Genomic DNA, 18901 nt, shown 5'->3' with positions numbered 1-18901 from the left:
GTCCTGCATGCAGTAGGTGCTCAACCAATAGGTAAAAAATAAATGAATGAAATGCCCAGTGCACAATCAACATCCACAAGAGGTTTTCATTTATTTATTTTTTAAAAGATGACCAGTAAGGGGATCTTAACCCTTGACTTGGTGATGTCAGCACGACGCTCTCTCAAGTGAGCTAATCAGCCATCCCTATACAGGGATCTGAACCCGTGGCCTTGGTGTTATCAGCACCACACTCTCCCAAGTGAGCCACGGGCCAGCCCTCACAAGAGGTTTTTATTTTTTTAATTTTCACATATAACTTATCCCTATCATAACCCCTGTCCTTGCTCTCCTGCCTCGCTCAGAGTGGCTCCTGAGAACCTCGGTGGTGGTGTCCACCCACATCCTTACCATCAGTGAAGGGCCTCTCATTGTTTGCAGCTCAAAGCTCTGCCTCCTGGGCATCCAGGCACCCCTCCCTGCCAAGTGCAGCACCTTGGGCACGAGCCTGTAATGCGCCTGGAACAAACGGACTGCCACATGCTGTTCGACAGGTGTCCCATGCCCCATTGAAGGATAGCATCCGCCCTCCTCCAGGTATTAACTGACTTTTGCCCCAGCAATGTTTGTTTTTAGGGATTAACTTAGTGGAGGAGAATGTAATTTCCAGAATCATCTGTTCCTTTCCTGGCAGCCAGCATGACATTTGTCATTTTATTTTCCCAAGCCCCTGATAATACTGTTTCAGACATGTTGGGGTTTTTTTTGTCTTTTTCGTGACCGGCACTCAGCCAGTGAGTGCACCGGCCATTCCTATATAGGATCCGAACCCGCGGCGGGAGCGTCACCGCACTCCCAGCGCAGCACTCTCCCGAGTGCGCCACGGGCTCGGCCCAGACATGTTGGTTTGATAGCATCATCCAATGGAAAGACTCCAGTGCTTCCCCGAGGACAGGCCCTCACTGACATCACTGAGGGACCTCTGAGCCAACTGTGCTCATTATTCCCTTACCCGCTTTCTTAGGTCAACGTTGTGCCCACGATCATTTTCTTTTTCTCTGTTTTCTTTTTAAGTATACTACAGGGACACTTCATTTATCTAGCATAGTCAAGAAATGGACTACTCCACACTAGTGAATTTTCAAAATAATGCCCTTCAAGCACTACAATTTTTTTCACATATTATTTCAAGCACTCAAACTTTAAACAATTAAATACATTATTTTTATTTTTTTTAAATTTAATGGAGTTCAATTGAGCAAAGAATAATTCATGAATCAGGCAGCCGCCAGAACCAGCGAATGTTCAGAGCAAAATACACTCCCTTAAATACACTTTAAAAACAACTTTATTGAGGTAAAATTGACACGCTATAAACCGCACGTATTTGAAATATACAGCTTTTTAGAGTGCAGTGTTATAACACCAAGGTCAAGGGTTTGGATCCCAGTAGCTGCCCAAAAATAGTAAAAAAAAAAAAAAAAATCCAACTTCGTATGTTTTGATGTATTTTGATGTAGGTACACACCCAGGAAACCATCACCACCATCAAGATAATGAACATATCCATCATCCCCCAAAGTTTCCTCCTACCCCTCTCTGCCCCCATCCCCTAGCAACCACTGAACTGCCTTCTAAATACATATTTAATGCTAAGATGTCTCACCCACTTCCCTACCTTAGTGAACTGAGTATAATCAACATGATCGATCCTTTCCTTGATTCAGCATTGTCATTAACGTTACTGAAAGTGATGTCCTCAGATGTCATTAAGATGTATACAATAGTTCGCCTTGAACACTAAATGGCCCCATTGTTGTCCTGCTATACTGGGTGGTTTGGGGTTTGGGAGTTTTCTCTCTCACTGCCAGCTGTCTCTGTGCACAGTTTCCAGCAGACAGCTCCTGCTGCCTCCAACCCTGGCACATCAACTGTCACCCTGTGACATTCCCATTCCTTGCTCAGGGTCAGTGGTTTTCAACTGAGTGATTTGGTCACCCAAGGGACATTTGGCAATGTCTGGGGATCTTTTTCATTGTGATCATGGGAGTGCGGGTGCTACTACATCTAGTGTTTAGAGACCAGGGATGCAGCTGAACATGCTACAATGCACGAGATGGTCTCCACAACAGAGAATTATCTCACCCAAGATGTCAATAGTGTTGAGGTTGAGAAACACTATTCCAGATGACAAACTGATTGGAAAACAATGAGAAGTTAGGATGATTGGCTGTTTTACTTTTCTGGATCCAGAGGGAGAAGGAGGGGCAGCGGGCTTGTTGAAGCTGCAAGGACCTGGAGGTCACAGAATTAGGAAGATTCTGCTGTCTCCAGTACCTTCTTCCAACTCCACCAGAGGTGATCTCTGGCTTCGTGAGGACAAGCTCTAAGGGACCCAGCTCTGAGGCACCAGAGCCCAGCATTCAGTAGGTGCTCAATGAATGTATGCCAGACTAGATTGCACCCAAAGCATTTATTAGGTGCCTAATTGTGGGTAGCACTGACTTGGCATGGAAGGCAAGGCAGAAAACATGGAGCTGGCCGAAGGAAACCATTAAACCAACAAGTGACTGGGATGTGGAGGAGCCAGGTGGTAAGAGGTAAATGCATACCCACTCCAATAAACAGGAAAATGAGAAGGCTGGCCATTTTGGGACCCAGCTCCAGCGTGACCAGATACGTTACCACCAAGTCACTTTTAGCCTCTAGGTCCTCCCCCCACCCACAGACACCCTGTTTGCCTGTCATATAAAGGAGGTTTTCCCAAAGTGGTTTAGCTAGACTGGAAGGGCCCTGCCCTGTGATGGGCTATGGTCTGACTGTTGCACCAGCAGCCAGTGAGGGAAGCGGCAGCGGTCAGGATGGATCCCAGGTGCTCGGAAGATAGACGGTGAAGTATGGGCATGCGCCATCAATTCTGCACAACTTAAAGGTTTGTTTGATTACGAGAGTTACAGTAGACATTCCTGAAGATGCAGGTAAGCAAAAGGAAGAAAACAGAAAGTTCTCAAATCTCACCCTTTCAGAAAAAACACCAACTAAATCTTGTTATGTGCCCTTCTATGCATGCATGGACGTTGTGCAAACATTTTGATTAAAACCAGGTGTGGGAGCTGCTGCTGATGGCTTTGTCTGAGATGGGGAAGAGGTTTGTGAGAAGGGGACTCCCAGAGTACCCCAGGGGACAATGGCAGTGACTGGGTGGGTTTGAGACTATGGTTACTCTCAGGAGCCTCCTGGATTAGCTCCAAATCCAAGGATAAAGAGAGGCCTGGCTAGCTGGATCTTCCTCCCAGAGCCTTCGGTGAAGGTGGGAACCCATCCTCAGCCCCAGGCCTTAAACATCGGGCCCTGCTCCTCCCGTCCAAGTCAGCCTCCTCACAGCTCCAGGCTTCTGTCACATGCCCCAAGTCCTACTAATTGCTGTGTAAAACTGATAAAGTGAGATCTCAGCGGACTTTGGGCTCCTAACACCCCAAGTCAGGAGACCTGGTTTCCAGGGACAGCTTTGGTTGGGAGAGATAAAGAAAACAATACCTGTTCCTGGGACTTGTTTCAATAAGATAAAGGAAGAAGTCACAAGCTGTGGCAAGAAATTCTTTCCAGCAGTAGAATTGTCATAAAATACAACCTTTTATTTCGGCGGCTGGCAGGTATGGGAATCCGAACCTGTGACCTTGGTGTTGTAAAGCTGCATTCTACCTAACTCAGCTAACTGGCCAGCCCATAAAATACAATCTTATATGAAACCCCAAACTATGAGAGGGACAGAAGTGGAGATTGTCTGGGTGAAGCTAGGACGGGTGCTCACCTGCTCAATCCCCTCCTCATTCCTCCCTCTCAGTGACGCACCTCTGAGCAGCACAGTCCAAAGAATTCTGCCTTATGCCAAAGGCAGGATTGGAGGGACAAGCTGGCCAGGAGAAATTGGGAAATTCCACTGTCTCTGCCTGGGAGGCAGCCATCCGAGCCTAGGCTAACTCCTCCCCTTCCAAAGACCCACTGTAGCTCCCCTGGGGCCAGCCTCCCAGATGGGTGGGGCACCTGAAGCAGCCAGTATTGCTTTCTTCCTGGGTTGACTGTTCTTCTAGGCAAGAGGACGAGTGGGAAGGGCACTGGGGTACTCTGGAGCTAGGAGGGGCGAACCCTGTCCCTATTTCCCCTCAATGGGTTGTCCCTATTTCCCCTCAATAGGGTTCTCTTGCTCACAGCCTGAGGAAGAACCATGACTCACTTCCTGCCTCAGTCTGACTGCAGGAGTATTGTTCTCCCAACTGTGGCTGGCGCCAGTGGGGGCTACCCCAGAGTGGCCCCTCAAGTCTTAGATCCTTGTGGGGGGAAGTCCCCATTCTGGGAGGGAGTCAGCTGGATTCATCTCCCAGCTCAACTTCGAGGGCCCCATATTCTTCCTCATTTTTAGTTTTTGCAGCATTTGTAAGGGTGCCCATTAACTGAATATTTATTTCCATTTTACAGAGAGGTAAATCAAGGCTCTGAGAAATTAAGTAACTTGTCGGAGGTGGCAACAACAAAATGGTGGTACAGGGATTTTGCATTTTTTTGGGTTTTTTTGTTTTTTTAAAGATGACCAGTAAGGCGATCTTAACCCTTGTCTTGGTGTTGTCAGCACCACGCTCAGCCAGTGAGCCAGCCGGCCATCCCTACGGCCTTGGTGTTATCAGCACCGCACTCTCCCGAAGTGAGCCACAGGCTGGCCGTCGTACAGCGATTTGAACCCAATTTGCGGGTTGACTTTTCACATGAGTTTCTTTAGGAATATTATTTAACCTCTCTGGACCTCAGTTTCCTAAGTAAAATGTAGACAGTGACACACACAAAGGAACTTCAAAAAGTTCGTGGAATAATAGAATGAAAAGATAATATGAATATTTCCATGAACTCTTTGAAGTACTCTCCTAAAAGGCACCTAAACGAAAATGTGCTGTGCCCACCTCATGGGATTTGTGGTGAGGATGAAATGAGTTAACACATGGAAAGAGCTTAAAATGGTGCTTACTATTCTTTTTTATCATTATCAGGGAACCTGCGTTAAGGAAGCTTACAGGCTCTTTGTCACAGGATAACGCTGGGCTGCCAGGTTATCTCACAGGGAGTGGGAAGGGATGGGCAGAAGCTGTTCCACGACCTTGGAATAACCCTGCCTGGGAAGCTCTTGGCCACACTTTCCCCCTTTTCTTTCTCATCTCAAGCAGTGTCGGCCTCAGCCAAGTAGCACAGACGTTTTCTAGGGCAGGGACCCAGGGAGGGAGAGACTAGGTTGGTAGATTGCAAGTACCTTGGATTCAGACTCTGCCCAAGTCCCTGGTCTCTGCCATGCTCCGAGGCCTGTTGGTCGTGGGACTTTGGGCAAATTAAACTTTTGTGCGCCTCAGTTGCCTTATCTGTAAAATGGGATTTAAAACGTCAGTTTGAAAGGATTATGTGGATTAAATAATGTACATAAGAAGTTGATAATGTAAAGTGACTGGCCTGGTGCCTGGCACGTGGTTGGTGTAAAAAAAAAAAAGTTAAAAAAATTAAAAGGAAGTGGGCCACCTCACCTGTCTTATACACACAGATGCAAATAAAACCGTGACTCGTCTAACGCAGGCCACGAGGCGGTTTGCCCTGCCGCTGTGAAGTCGACCTCAGAGTGGAGTACCCAGGTGGGCCATCCCAGAGCCTGTAAGCCGGTCATGCCCAAACTCCCGGCTCCGGAGTGGAGAAGTGAGGGGAGGAGAGTTAGCCCCGGAGTGACTCCCCGAACCTTTCCCGTCCCATCTCAAGGATTCCGAGTTCGGGTCTCCGCGGACGTCTGCTCAGGGAGCTCGCGGCGCTCAGAGCCGAGCCCGGGGGCGTGGGCGCGGTCAGCGGGGTCCGGGGACGTGCCGGGTGGCCGCAACGGTTTTGGGATCACCGGCCCCACTTCCTACCTGCTCCTACCGGGAGCTGGAGGTAGCGGGCGCCTGAGAAGGCCGCAGGGCCGCCGCTCAGGGCCCGGCGCGCTGGGGCGCACGGCGCTCGCTCTCCGAACGCGGGCCCGGCGGCCCGGCGGCATGGACAGCGCGGCGGGCCGGGGCCGGCGGCGGCGGCGGCCCGGGGAGCGCGGAGGTGGCGCCGCGAAGGGGAGGGGCGCGGCGGCGGAGGAGGAGGAGCCCGGGTTGCCGCCGCCGCCGCCGCCGCCGCTGACAGCGGCCCGAGTAAACAAGCCGCGCCGCCGCGGCCCGGCCGCTGCCCCCGCCCGCGCCGGAGCCGGAGCCGAGGCCGAGCCCTGCCCTGGTCGCTGGCCCGGCCGAGGCCGCGCCGCCGCGCCTCCCCGCCTCCGCGCCGTGACGCGGCTGCTGGGCGCGGGGACCGCGCCGAGCCCAGGCCCCCGCCGCCGGGCTCTGCGCTCGGCCGAGGGGCGCCCGAGCCGCCGCGGCGCTCGCCTGGAAAAGTTTCCGCGCCCGGGCTCCCCAGGGTAAGCAGCGAGGGCACGGGGCCCGGGGGAGGCAGTGCGCCGGGCCCGGGGGGAGCTGGTCCGGCCGGGCCGCTCTGCCGGAGGAGCGGGCTCCGCGGCCCGGGTGCCCCAGGCGGGGAGAATCAGGGACGCTGGCGCCGGGGCAGCCCTGAACCGGGTCTCGGAGGGCCCGGCTGCCTGCTCGGCTTTGGGAACTGGCTCCGGGGCCGGTCCCTAGGGTGGTGCCGCGGGGAGCAGGAAGGGCGCCCTGCAGCCCACCTGAGTGCGCGGGGCCCGTCTCGGCCCCCGGCTCCGGCCCCTGTCGGTACTTTTCCGCTTGGGGCCAGGGCGAGCCCTCTGACCTCAGGAAACGCCCGCGGGGCCCCTGCTGGGGGAGGGATGGGGAGAGAATTCCGGAGGCGCCGGGCGCTCCCGCCTCCCCGTCGTTCTCGGGGGCCACCGCTGGCTCGCCCACTCCGCGGCCGAGGAGGGCCTGCGCCCCGCCGGGGGAGGGGAGGAGCGGCTGTTCGCGAGGCGAATGGGATTATTCACGGCCGGGGCCTCGCCTCCGTCCGCACACCTGTGCGGCGGGAAGACTCAGGTGGGGGATTCGCAGGCGCTGGCAGGCCGGCTCAGGTAGGTTCCGCAGCTGCCTGCCTCCTGCCAAGGCCTGGGAGAGGCCCATTTGCCCCCGTGGGGTGGCTGGACCGAGGGACGTGCTTGCTTGTCAGACAGGTCTGACGGCAGTCACTTGTCTGGTCAGTACCTGTTTTCCTACCATCCTCCAACCTCTTGCCCCTGGGGGTGCAGACCCTCATCTGGTGAATGTTGGGATTCTCTCTGTTCTGGGAAGTGCGAAGGGAACCCAGGTGATGTGGCCTATGAGGGCTGGGCGGCTGCTGGCTAGGTGTGGACACGGCATAGGAGAGTAGCTGAACCTGGCCTCATGTCAACCACTGCAACCCAAGTTTTACTATTTCCTATGTTGGGCTTCCACGTGAGATTTGATTTTTTTAAAAAGGGATTCTGTGGCTTTTTAAAAAAAGTTTGTAAACCGCTGTTCTAGCAGTTTTTAAACCACCAAGGAAACAAGGGGGCGGGGGAGTGACTTGTTCAAGATCACGCAGCAAATAATAGAGCGGGGACTGGAACTAAGAATTTCCTAGGAGCCTCCCAGTGCCTGTAACAGGACCTGGCTTGGTGTCTCTTTGCTGGAAAGAGAAACCCGATTGGGTTTCGGAGTGGCCCTCCAGTGGCTTGCTCTGTGACGGTGTCCAAGCCAGACCCCCAGGGCCTAGGAAACAACAGCTGGACCTGGGGATAGGTAGGTGCAGCTTGGGTACCCCGGAGTGGCTGTCTGTGTTGACATATTCTGGGGCTGGACAAAAGGGCTTTGCCCAAGAACACAGCCAGGAAGAGCACTCACAGCTCGCTATGGCTACAGCCTGGAGCTGAGTCCCATGTGAGACCGATCACAAGAGGCTAGAAATACAGCAAGCCTCCGGATTTGAGACAAACTGGGACTTCAGAGGGTGAGTCAGAGTCTGGGATGGGGGTGGGGAGGATCCCATTCATTCATTGTTCTCAGCTCTTACTCTTTTGGGGGTATCTTTCCTCCTCCTGAATGCTGAGGCAGAGCTGTTTGTGGGGTTTCAGGGATCTAGAACCCATATCTACTAGTCACCATGACTGGGGACACTGGGCAGAAGGAGGCAGGCCCTCTTTCTTGGGGAATTGTTGGGCTGTGTCTGAAGCCTGCTTTCTTTCCCGGTGCTGCAAGGTAATTAAATAGTTGGTTAATCACTTTTAACGCCAAGCAGCTGCGGCTCCATCCACAGGGTGCCGGAACCTGGGGTAGACCCAGATGAACTCAGCCTTGATTTGGGGCTCAAGCAGGGCTCACAGCACTGTGGTTAGGGGGCTTTGCATGACATCTGGACCCAAGAGGCATCTGTTGGTTGTAGTGGCAAGAATGGGAGAAGAGGCCCTTTTCCTGTATGGTAATGTCCCCAGGGCTCCACGTCCTCCATTAAATGAGGGACTCTGGGTCCCTTCATCCCCTAGAGCTGGGTGTCTAGCTGCTCAGCCATTGCTTCAATTTTCTTCTGGAACCAGCCACCCCGGACATCATGGGGCTGGGGTTCCCAGACCTGCCGTAGAGCCCTGTAGACTCTGCCTATCAGGGGTGTGGAGGAGAGGAGCTGCGTTGTGCATGTCTCTTGCCATCAGCTGTTAGGTTATTTTGGTCTAAACTGAAAATACTCCAGGACTTGTGTGTGGAGTCCCCCAGCCTGCAGGGTGAGACTGCTGCAGCAAGGGAGTCCAGTGTAGCTGAGGGCAGCCCCTGGAGAAGTAAAGGGTTCCCAGTGGCAAGCCTGCCTGCCCAGTTCCCCAGGACCTGTGTGAGCTGGGTACCTTCATTTTGCCGTTCAGCAAAGAGAGGCCTCCTTTGGGGCTGAGCTATGAGAGTTGTTGGGGCATCTGGGGCCCTGTGGGTGCTGCTCAAGAAGCTTGGCAATGAGATGGGATACCCACAGCAGCCTCACTGGGACCTCCCCCAGCTTCTCCTCATCCCAGGGGCTTGGCTTCTGGCTAGTCAGGGGCCCTTTGTGGGGACAGTTATGTGGCCCCAGACAGAGAGGTCCCGCTGTCTGTTTGCTGAAGGAGGAAAAACAACACGCGGACTATTGATTCAGCCTCACCTTGGCGCTCCTGGCTCAGCAGCCAGTGTTTGCCCTGGCTGCCTGGGCTCGGATTACGCAAGGCTGGTGGGCGTGGAGTGAGCAAGGGGGTGGCTGGGGGCCTCCAGGCCCAGGCAGGGCAGGGCTGGGCAGCCCTGGCGTTCCCCAGGAAACAGTAGAAAAAGCCTGGGCCCCTGACTTTGCCGATGGCTGCCATCTCAGCCATAGAGGGAGGTGAAGCCTCTGAGATCCCCCGGGTTTAGAGCATGGACCTCAAAGCCCCATCCAACCTAGGCTCACCCACTCTTCCTCCCAGGGGCTCGGGGTCTCTGCATCTCTGCAGATAACTTCCTATGGCTGAATCTGCTCTGATGAACCAAAAAACTCTAGTGAGTTATGTAGATGCTGTTCATTTAAAAAACTAAAAAGCCAACATTTTATGCCTTTATAATATACCTAGGTATTTGTAAATTTTGAGAATATACAATGATATAAAGAAGAAAGTAACAAGTACTTGTAGTTTTCACCATCTTGAGAGAACCATTGTTAACATTTTAGTGTGTGTCCTTCCAGATTTTGTTTCGGGTTATATATAAATACACACGTATAAATAGTTTTTACAAAACAAAATGGGATCGTGTTCGTGCTGCTTTATAATGCATCTTTTTAACTTAGATTATGGCATTTATTCATTTGTTTTTTCTGTTTGAGTGACTAAAGCCTGGATATTCTCTATCCTACTTCTTGTGTTGAACTTCTCATATTCTTGTGTGGGGATGGGCTTGAGAGGGGGATGCGTGTGTGGGGGTCCATCTGTCCATCTATCTGGCTGACTCTGGGGGGCTGAGTTTCTTCTAGGGAGGACTCGTCTTTTATCCTTCTCCACCAGAGCCCCTTTCAGGCCCAGATTGAGCCGTGGGGTGGGAAGGGTGGCTTGAGTGCCTGGGTTGGGGGGGACTGACTCTCCCCTCTCCTCCCCCTTGTTCCTCTCAGAGCTGGCAGCCTTCATCCTCTTCCCCCAGCCCTGGCTGTCTCGGCCCCATGCCCCCGCCAGTCAGCTCCGGGCCACAGGCAGTGAGGAGGCACGTGGGAGCCAAGGTCCTGTGACCAGGCCAAGGAGACGGAAGCTCCAGGGTCCCAGCCACCTGCCCCCCCCATGGAGCTGAGGCCCTGGTTGCTATGGGTGGTAGCAGCAGCAGGAGCCTTGGTCCTGCTGACAGCTGATGCCCGTGACCAGAAGGTCTTCACCAACACATGGGCTGTGCACATCCCCGGAGGCCTGGCAGTGGCTGATAGTGTGGCACGAAAGCATGGGTTCCTCAACCTAGGCCAGGTAGGTGTTCTTAGCCAGCCTGCTGGCCTAGGCACAGGACATTGCTAGGGGTGGGGCCAGAGAGGGTAGGGATTCTGGCATCGGGGAGCCAGAACTGTTGGGCTTGTCTTCTCAGGGGCATGTAGGTAGTAACAGGCACATTCTGGGTGGGAGCAGAGGCATGTACTGCCTGTGGACTTTTAGCATAGGTCGCTCAGAAGACCAGTTTATCCCAGTGAGGGTGAGTCCCTCTCCGTCCCCTGCATGTTCTTTCTGAGTCCTGGGCAGGGAGCAAATGCCCCCCAGCCCTGCTGTTGTGAGACTTCCCTAGTAGCCGTTGTCTACCCCCATCCCCCTCCTCCCTGGGGACTGACAGATGGAGAGCCCAGCTCTCAGTCTTCCTGCTCTATTGCAGATCTTCGGCGACTATTACCACTTCTGGCATCGAGCAGTGACAAAGCGGTCCCTGTCGCCTCACCGCCCTCGGCACAGACGGCTGCAGAGAGAGCCTCAAGTGAGCGTGGCCCTAGCCCCTCCCACTACCCTCCCTTTCCTGTTCTCAGAGCCCCTCGTGCTTCCTCCCCCTGCTCCACCCACACCACTTTTCTCTCATTTCCTCACAGGTACAGTGGCTGGAGCAGCAGGTGGCAAAGCAACGGACCAAACGGGACCTGTACCAGGAGCCCACAGATCCCAAGTTTCCCCAGCAATGGTACCTGGTATGCTCTTTGAGGCTTAGATCCTCCTCCCCAGCTGCACCCGACCATTCACTGTTTTTGTTTTTTGGCAACTGGCTGGTTCCAGGATCTGAACCAGCTATCTCCTGTGAGGTCCTGGGGATGGATGAGGCTGACTTTGAGGCCTCCTCTTATGCTTTTTCTTTCCTTCTGGTGGGCATTCTTTCACTCGCCCATCCCACTGAGCCTGGGGGTTGCCCTCCCAGAGTTCTTTACATTTCCATGGAGCCCAGACAACCAATAGAGGCATTTCAGAGGCAGGGATGGGCAGAGAAGGAGCTTTTGGGGCAGTGAGAGAGTTCTTCAAGGTACCTCTAACCTCACACCTCACACAACCAACCTTATCTTGTAAGTGATGGTGGTGTGTGTCTCCGCAGTCTGGCATCGCGCAGCGGGACCTGAATGTGAAGGAGGCCTGGGCCCAGGGCTACACAGGGCACGGCATTGTGGTCTCCATTCTGGATGATGGCATTGAGAAGAACCACCCAGACTTGGCAGGCAATTATGTGAGGAGGTGGGGGAGGGAGGCAGTGATCCCCGGTGAGGGGTGTCTAGGGGCCAACCTGTTCTGCCAGTGTAGCCAGGCTGTTGCTGACCACGGCCATGTCCTTCCCAGGATCCTGGGGCCAGTTTTGATGTCAATGACCAGGACCCTGACCCCCAACCTCGGTACACGCAGATGAATGACAACAGGTGAGAAACAGCAGGCCCCTAGCCTCTGTCTCCCTTCTCCTCTCTTCCACCAAGGAGACAGGGCTGAGTGTGGGCGAGACATGCCCCCAACCAAGAGGCTGAAGTCTGTGTCCACAGTCCTGGTCCAGCTGGGCTCAGAGGGTTTGGCCAGAGTGGAGATAGCCATAGGCCCAGTGGAACATGTCCAGGGGAAGGAACTGTGTGCAGCCATGGGACAGTGGTCATGGATAGAGGGGCTGATCCTCTCTGCAGCTCAGGCTGCATTTGCAAAGCTCTGTCCACCCCACTAATGCTCTGCTTTTGGCTCTGGCAGGCATGGCACACGGTGTGCGGGTGAAGTGGCTGCGGTGGCCAACAATGGTGTCTGTGGTGTAGGCGTGGCCTACAATGCCCGCATTGGAGGTGGGTGTGGGCCTTGGCCACGCTGTCTTTGGGAGGGCCCTTCGGGTGGGCTTTTTCTCTGCCCGCTTCACATCTGGCCAATGCCTGCCACTTTCCCACTGTGGATCCTTTTGACCACATGGATATTCCAGAAGTTTCTTAGCAACTCAAAGAGCTGGACCCCCAGGGCTGGTGGCCTGATGGGGTAGGTGTTTCTTAGCAGGAGTCTCCACAAATCTTCATAACCCATCCTGAGCCTTTACATGGCAGACCTAGATTACCAAGCTCCTCTGAGAAGCAGAGACTCTAGTCTAGAATGTGTGTCTGGGGGCAGGAAGTGTCCTCTTTTGTCTTCTCTGTATCTTGACTTTGAAAGACAGAGGCAGACAGATAGTTAGGGGCTCAGGGTTCCCAGCACCAGCCCCTCTCCTACCCTACCCATCCATGAGGTGCAGGGGTGGGTGTGGTCCCAGGGGTGCCCTTGGCAGCTGGACCCATGCACATCCCTCTTCCCACCCTCCTCTGTGGCCAGGAGTGCGCATGCTGGATGGTGAGGTGACAGATGCGGTGGAAGCACGCTCGCTGGGCCTGAATCCCAACCACATCCACATCTACAGTGCCAGCTGGGGCCCCGAGGACGATGGCAAGACAGTGGACGGGCCAGCCCGCCTTGCTGAAGAGGCTTTCTTCCGGGGCGTCAGCCAGGTGAGGCGGGGGGTTCTGGGCCCAGCCTCTGGGGATAAGCTGGGTACTGACTTTTCCATAGCTCCCTTCCTTGTGCTCTTCTGTTTTATTTATTCTTGCATCTAATTTTGATTTTACACAAAGCATGCTTATTAAAACATTAAGGGACAGAAGAAGAGTAAATAAAAATCACCTATAATCCTACCCCTTGGAAATCACCACTGAGCATTTTGGTGGTGGTCCCAGTCTATTTTTTGGTATGTAGAAATATTTGCATACATACCTGATCCACTAGGGATCTCACAGTGGACCTGGGAAGTGGACAGGGGTCCCAGAGAATTAAGCTCCTGCCTTCCCAGTCTCCAGCAGCATCTTCTTGGCAGGCCTCCCAAGGCCTGATCCTGAGTGACCCCAGCCCACTCTGTCCACAGGGCCGAGGGGGGCTGGGTTCCATATTTGTCTGGGCCTCAGGGAACGGGGGCCGGGAACATGACAGCTGCAACTGCGACGGCTACACCAACAGCATCTATACGCTGTCCATCAGCAGCGCCACGCAGTTGGGCAATGTGCCCTGGTACAGCGAGGCCTGCTCATCCACACTGGCCACGACCTACAGCAGTGGCAACCAGAACGAGAAGCAGATTGTGAGTCTTGCCCTAGTTAGGGCTGGGGAAATGGGGCTGCTTGCTGGCTCTGCCCAGGGCCCCCTTTGGGGCCCATCTCCCTCTCATCCCCACATGGCTGGCTGAGAGTGGCTCTGGCATCATGGAATGTGATCTTGGGGGCTTGCTAAAACTCAGGGGCCATGGAGCCCTCTGGGAAGCCCATGTGAAGCACTGACTGTCCCCCAAAACATTCATTGCTAGTAATGATCTCCAGCTTCTAGTTGGACCCCCTTATTCCTTGGGAGACTGAGGGATCAGAAGGGACCAGGCATTGGCCTGTCCACAGCAAGGTAGCAGCAGCTGGGACTGAGGTGTCTTGGCGCTAGTTCATCATACCATCTGTGGTGCCCAGGGCCTGTAGGCAGAAGGCGGGCAGGCAGGTGGCCCCTCTGGCCCCCTCTAGCCCCCTCCACTATCACAGGCCCCAACACAATTGTCCTCCTGGTAGGTGACCACTGACTTGCGGCAGAAATGCACAGAGTCTCACACGGGCACCTCAGCCTCTGCCCCTTTGGCAGCCGGCATCATCGCTCTCACCCTGGAGGCCAAGTAAGTGGGTGGGGGACTGAGGGCCAACCCTGTTTCCACCAGCACTCTCTGTAGGGCAGCCCTTAATCTCCAGCTTCTTTCCAAAAAGATTGAGCCCTGCCCTCTCCCTTCCTTCTTTGCAGTAAGAACCTCACCTGGCGGGACATGCAGCACCTGGTGGTACAGACCTCAAAGCCAGCCCACCTCAATGCTAACGATTGGGCGACCAATGGTGTGGGCCGGAAAGGTGAGAGCAGGGTAGTCCAGTGGGCTGGGCTTAGGGGTAGGTTGGAGGGGAGACTCTGTGCCTCCCAGCTGACTCCACCTTCCCTGCCCCCACAGTGAGCCACTCATATGGCTATGGGCTGTTGGATGCAGGTGCCATGGTGGCCTTGGCCCAGAACTGGACAACAGTGGCCCCCCAGAGGAAGTGCATCATCGACATCCTCACTGAGCCCAAGTGAGAGCTGAACCTGGGCTGGGAGGGGCCAGGTGGGGCCTGAGAGTTGCAGGGGGTGCCTGCTGGTCTCTCTGGGCCAGGTTGACAGACCATCGTGGTGCTCTCTGCACAGGGACATTGGGAAACGGCTAGAGGTGCGGAAGACTGTGACCGCGTGCCTGGGCGAGCCCAACCACATCACCCATCTGGAGCATGCTCAGGCACGGCTCACCCTGTCCTACAATCGCCGTGGTGACCTGGCCATCCACCTAGTCAGCCCCATGGGCACCCGCTCCACCCTGCTGGCTGCCAGGTGCTTGCTCTCTCCTCTGCCCAGTTCCTCCCCTCCCTCACAGCCCATGTGCATTCCCTCACTCACTCAGACACCCCTCACTGTCATCAAACACTACCAACGGGGCACTGTGGGCATTTTGAGAGGGACAGCTTTGTCCTGTTGGACTGGCCCATACTGCAGACATCCCTGGCTTCTACCCTTTTGATGCCATTAGGTGCTGCCTCTTGTGCAGTGCCCTTGCACCTTTTTAGAATCCCTTGTTTGAGAGCACCTGGCCTCCTGGCAAGCAGCTGAGCTAATAGGTATTTTCAGCCCAGCAGGGTTGGTGCTGCATGGGGGGAAGGGTGCATGGTCCATGTGTTTGGGTTAGGTGTCTCCTGGCCTGGAGTCCCCCAAGATCTCAGATGGCTATGTGCAACCCCTCCCCCAGGCCTCACGACTATTCTGCAGATGGATTTAATGACTGGGCTTTCATGACAACCCATTCCTGGGATGAGGACCCCTCTGGCGAGTGGGTCCTGGAGATTGAAAACACCAGCGAAGCCAACAACTATGGTATTGGGGGCGCGTGGGAGGGTGAGGAGGAGAGCTGGCAGGACGTAGGATGCCCGGCATGGTGCCAGTGCCCTCTGACTCTTACCTCCTCACCCACTCTGGAATAGGGACGCTGACCAAGTTCACCCTCGTACTATATGGCACAGCCTCTGAGGGGCTACCCACACCTCCCGAGAGCAGTGGCTGCAAGACCCTCACGTCCAGCCAGGCTTGTGTGGGTCAGTAGTGGGTGCTGTTGGAGTTTGGGAGCCTAAGGCTGGGGGACCCTGGGGCTCCTGGGGCCCTTGGGATGACCACAGTTATAGGGCTGGGGGCTCCTGGGGACTGTGGTGACTATGCTTGTGATGCCATAGTCCTGGGCCTGAGGGTTCATGTGGCACTTTGACCATGGTGTACTCAGCTGACATCCACCCCTCTTCTCTCCCACACTGGCAGTATGTGAGGAAGGCTTCTCCCTGCACCAGAAGAGCTGTGTCCAGCGCTGCCCTCCAGGCTTCGCTCCCCAAGTCCTTGATACACACTATAACACTGAGAATGACGTGGAGACCATCCAGGCCAGCATCTGTACCCCCTGCCACGCCTCATGTGCCACATGTCAGGGGCCAGCCCCCACAGACTGCCTCAGCTGCCCCAGCCACGCCTCCCTGGACCCTGTGGAGCAGACATGCTCCCGGCAAAGCCAGAGCAGCCGCGAGTCCCCACCACAGAAGCCACAACCCCGGCCGCCCCTGGAAGTGGAGACGGAGCCGCGGCCACGGGCAGGGCTGCTGCCCTCGCACCTGCCTGAGGTGGTGGCTGGCCTCAGCTGCGCCTTCATTGTGTTGGTCTTCGTCACTGTCTTCCTGGTCCTGCAGCTGCGCTCGGGCTTCAGCTTCCGGGGGGTGAAGGTGTACACCATGGACCGGGGCCTCATCTCCTACAAGGGGCTGCCCCCTGAAGCCTGGCAGGAGGAGTGTCCGTCCGACTCAGAAGAGGATGAGGGCCGGGGCGAGAGGACCGCCTTTATCAAAGACCAGAGCGCCCTTTGACGAGCCCACTGCCTGCCCCCTCAAGCTGATCCCCTCCTTGGGCACTTTTTAATTCACCAAAGTATTTTTTTATCTTGGGACGGGGCTTGGACCCCAGCTGGGAGTCCAGAGGGTCAGAGACTGCTTCCCACCCACCTTCGGCCCACCTGGCTGCCTAAGGTGGGCCCCAGGACCAGCTGGAGGCCAGGGGAGGGCCTCACCCCACCCAGAGTGCCCCTTCCATGTGGAGAAAGGAGTGAAACCTTTAGGGTAACTTGCCCAGGCCCCAGCCGGAGTTCCTGCCGAGGGAAGCGAGGCAGCCCTTTCTTTTTAGGATTCCTGACCCAGGCTGCAGCTCTTGCCCCTTCCCTGTCCCTCTAAAGCAATAATGGTCCCCATCCAGGCAGCAGGGAGGCTGGCCTAGGAGGTCTTCGAAAGAGGCAGCCACCTCTCCAAGGGCTTTTCCATCCTCAACTCTGTCCCCCATCTCTGATGAGCCTCGGCAGAAGTGATCATAGGAAGGGACCAAGGCAAGGCAGGTGCTTCAGGGTGTACGTGTGCGTGTGCGTGTCCGTGTCCCTTTGCCTGCCTCTGCCCCAGTGCCTCCACCACAGCTGGCTGCCAGGCCGAGTGAGGCTGGTACGGGCCAAGGCTGAAGCCTTGCTGAGCCCCATGCTGGTGTCCTGACCACCCTCCGTTCTGGTCCCCTCCCCTCCCACCAGGGCCCAAGTCCCTGTTTTCTGAGCCCGGGGCTTCCTGGGCTGTTGGCACTCACAGTCCTGGAGCCCCTGGGTGGGTGGTGGGGAGGGACGGTGGCCCAGCCGGCCTCTCCCGCCTCCTACCCAATGCTGCTTTCCCCTGTGGGGATCTCAGGGGCTGTTTGAGGATATATTTTCACTTTGTGATTATTTCACTTTAGATGATTTTTTTTTTTTTTTTTTTGTATTTGTAACGGGGGTAGCAGCTGGACCACCCACCTTCTCATACCTACCGTCCACCCTGCTCTTCCCCTGGCTGCCCTGGCCCTGAGCTGTAAGGGCTGCAGCATGTTGCTGAGGAGTAAGAAGGAGCTCAGCCCCGAGTCCTAAAGTGGCAGGCTAGCCAGGTGGGCTCTAGGAAAGGGGGTCACGGTGGGAGGGGCAGGCTGACATCTGTGTTTGAAATGGGGCTTGTGCCAAGGGCTCATGGGTCACTGGCTCTCTAAGTGCCAGGGGTGGGTGGGGGTGGCACCGAGCCCCTCCAACACTGTGCCCTGGTGGAGAAAGCACTGACCTGTCATGCCCCCCAAACCCCCTCTTCTGATGTGCCTTTTGCACCCCTCCCATTAGGACAATCAGTCCCCTCCCATCCGGGAACCCCCTTTTCTTTCTCTCCCCTAGCCGTTCCTGGTACCCAGCCACCTGCCCAGGGACGACCCCTCCTCTCCCATCTCCCCCACCCTTGTGGCCAGCCCAGCTGGTTTTGTAAGATACTGGGTTGGTGCACAGTGATTTTTTTTTTTTTTTCTTGTAATTTAAACAAGCCCAGCATTGTTGGTTCTATTTAATGGACACGAGATAATGTTAGAGGTTTTAAAGTGATTAAACGTGCAGACTATGCAAACCAGGCCTGGTCTCCACTGTGGTGTTATAGTTCTTCCCAGGACCGCTGACTCCATCCTGTCTGGGGATGGGGTAGGGATTGGGGGCCTACTGCCCTGCCTCCCTGTAGGTGGGGCCTATGTCAGAAGGCCAGAGTCTCCAAGGGGCTCTAGGGCCTCCTGCAGGGATCTGGGGATGGCAGTTGGAAATAAGTCCCAGGAGGATGGGGCAAGTGACCCCTTGGGCCTTAGTTGCTGAGCATATCCATTCCCTAAATACTGGTTTCTAACAGGATGGAGAGTAACTGGGTCTGTGTCCCAGTTATTCAGTGTCTTCCTGGGCTGAAATGACCTGGCCACCAGCGGCAGGGCTGAGGGTTTATGGTGGGGCCTGACTGAACCAAGATGACTTGCTGCGGGGAGCCTGGGTCCCATGTGGGGAACTCCATCATACCCCCCCACTCCCCACCCCCTGCTCCAGGGTTCCCTTGGGACAGGAAGCCCCAGCCTGGGGGTAGAGGTGGGAAAGATACTGTCGGGATCTGTGCCTGAGAAGCAGACCTCTCCTCAGGATATTTACTTGGAAATTTTATTCAAATGGAGGCTGGCGCCTGAGCTCTCCTTGGGGAATCCAGTGGGATGGGGAGGGCCTGGACTAGGCTTCCCCTCGCCCTCTTCTGGGGCTGCCCTGGCCTGGTGCTACCACTGCCAGCCTGCCCGCAGTCCCTGAGCACTCGGGCTTCCCTGGGCCCGACACCCGCCTGGGGCCTCGCCCTGCGCCCACCCTCACCCCCACCCCCACCTCGGCCCTTCCCCGTGTTCCCGGGCGCCGCCGGGCCCTGGGGAGAGCTGGGCGCGGGCTCTGCGCGCGGCCATTCTTCCCCGGCCCCCTCCTCCCTTCCGTTTCCGCGGCCCTGCGGCCGGCTG

At 55.7% G+C, this 18901-nt stretch overlaps 1 protein-coding gene across 3 annotated transcripts; it reads left to right on the top strand.

Moving 5' to 3' along the window:
- The first annotated feature begins 5575 nt into the window (after positions 1-5575).
- Positions 5576-17985, top strand: FURIN (furin, paired basic amino acid cleaving enzyme). 3 transcript variants are annotated; one of them, XM_063090532.1, is made up of 16 exons: positions 5576-5645; positions 10093-10432; positions 10827-10925; positions 11035-11130; positions 11526-11654; positions 11765-11841; positions 12155-12243; positions 12755-12927; positions 13338-13550; positions 14020-14120; positions 14243-14346; positions 14442-14559; positions 14672-14851; positions 15264-15388; positions 15496-15606; positions 15824-17985. In XM_063090532.1, exons 2-16 carry the CDS (start codon positions 10256-10258, stop codon positions 16414-16416), a joined length of 2385 nt encoding a protein of 794 aa, XP_062946602.1. In that variant the 5' UTR covers positions 5576-5645; positions 10093-10255; the 3' UTR covers positions 16417-17985. The 3 variants fall into 3 exon arrangements, with proteins under 3 accessions (XP_062946602.1, XP_062946603.1, XP_062946601.1); XM_063090533.1 differs by lacking the exon at positions 5576-5645 and adding an exon at positions 6334-6439 and having other exon boundaries at positions 14478-14559; XM_063090531.1 differs by lacking the exon at positions 5576-5645 and adding an exon at positions 6334-6439.
- Positions 17986-18901: the final 916 nt, after the last annotated feature.

Source organism: Cynocephalus volans, chromosome 3, assembly GCF_027409185.1.
Source record: "Cynocephalus volans isolate mCynVol1 chromosome 3, mCynVol1.pri, whole genome shotgun sequence".
Classification (NCBI taxonomy): Eukaryota; Metazoa; Chordata; class Mammalia; order Dermoptera; family Cynocephalidae; genus Cynocephalus; species Cynocephalus volans.
The sequence above is the reverse complement of the archived record's forward strand: the minus strand, read 5'-3'. Positions and strand labels throughout refer to the sequence as shown.

Excerpts from the sequence above, each read along its gene's own strand:
- FURIN (XM_063090532.1), top strand. The coding sequence starts at position 10,256 with ATGGAGCTGAGGCCCTGGTTGCTATGGGTGGTAGCAGCAGCAGGAGCC. Across the intron at positions 11,655-11,764 it reads CAGACTTGGCAGGCAATTAT|GATCCTGGGGCCAGTTTTGA; the intron begins GTGAGGAGGTGG and ends TGTCCTTCCCAG. Across the intron at positions 13,551-14,019 it reads ACCAGAACGAGAAGCAGATT|GTGACCACTGACTTGCGGCA; the intron begins GTGAGTCTTGCC and ends TCCTCCTGGTAG.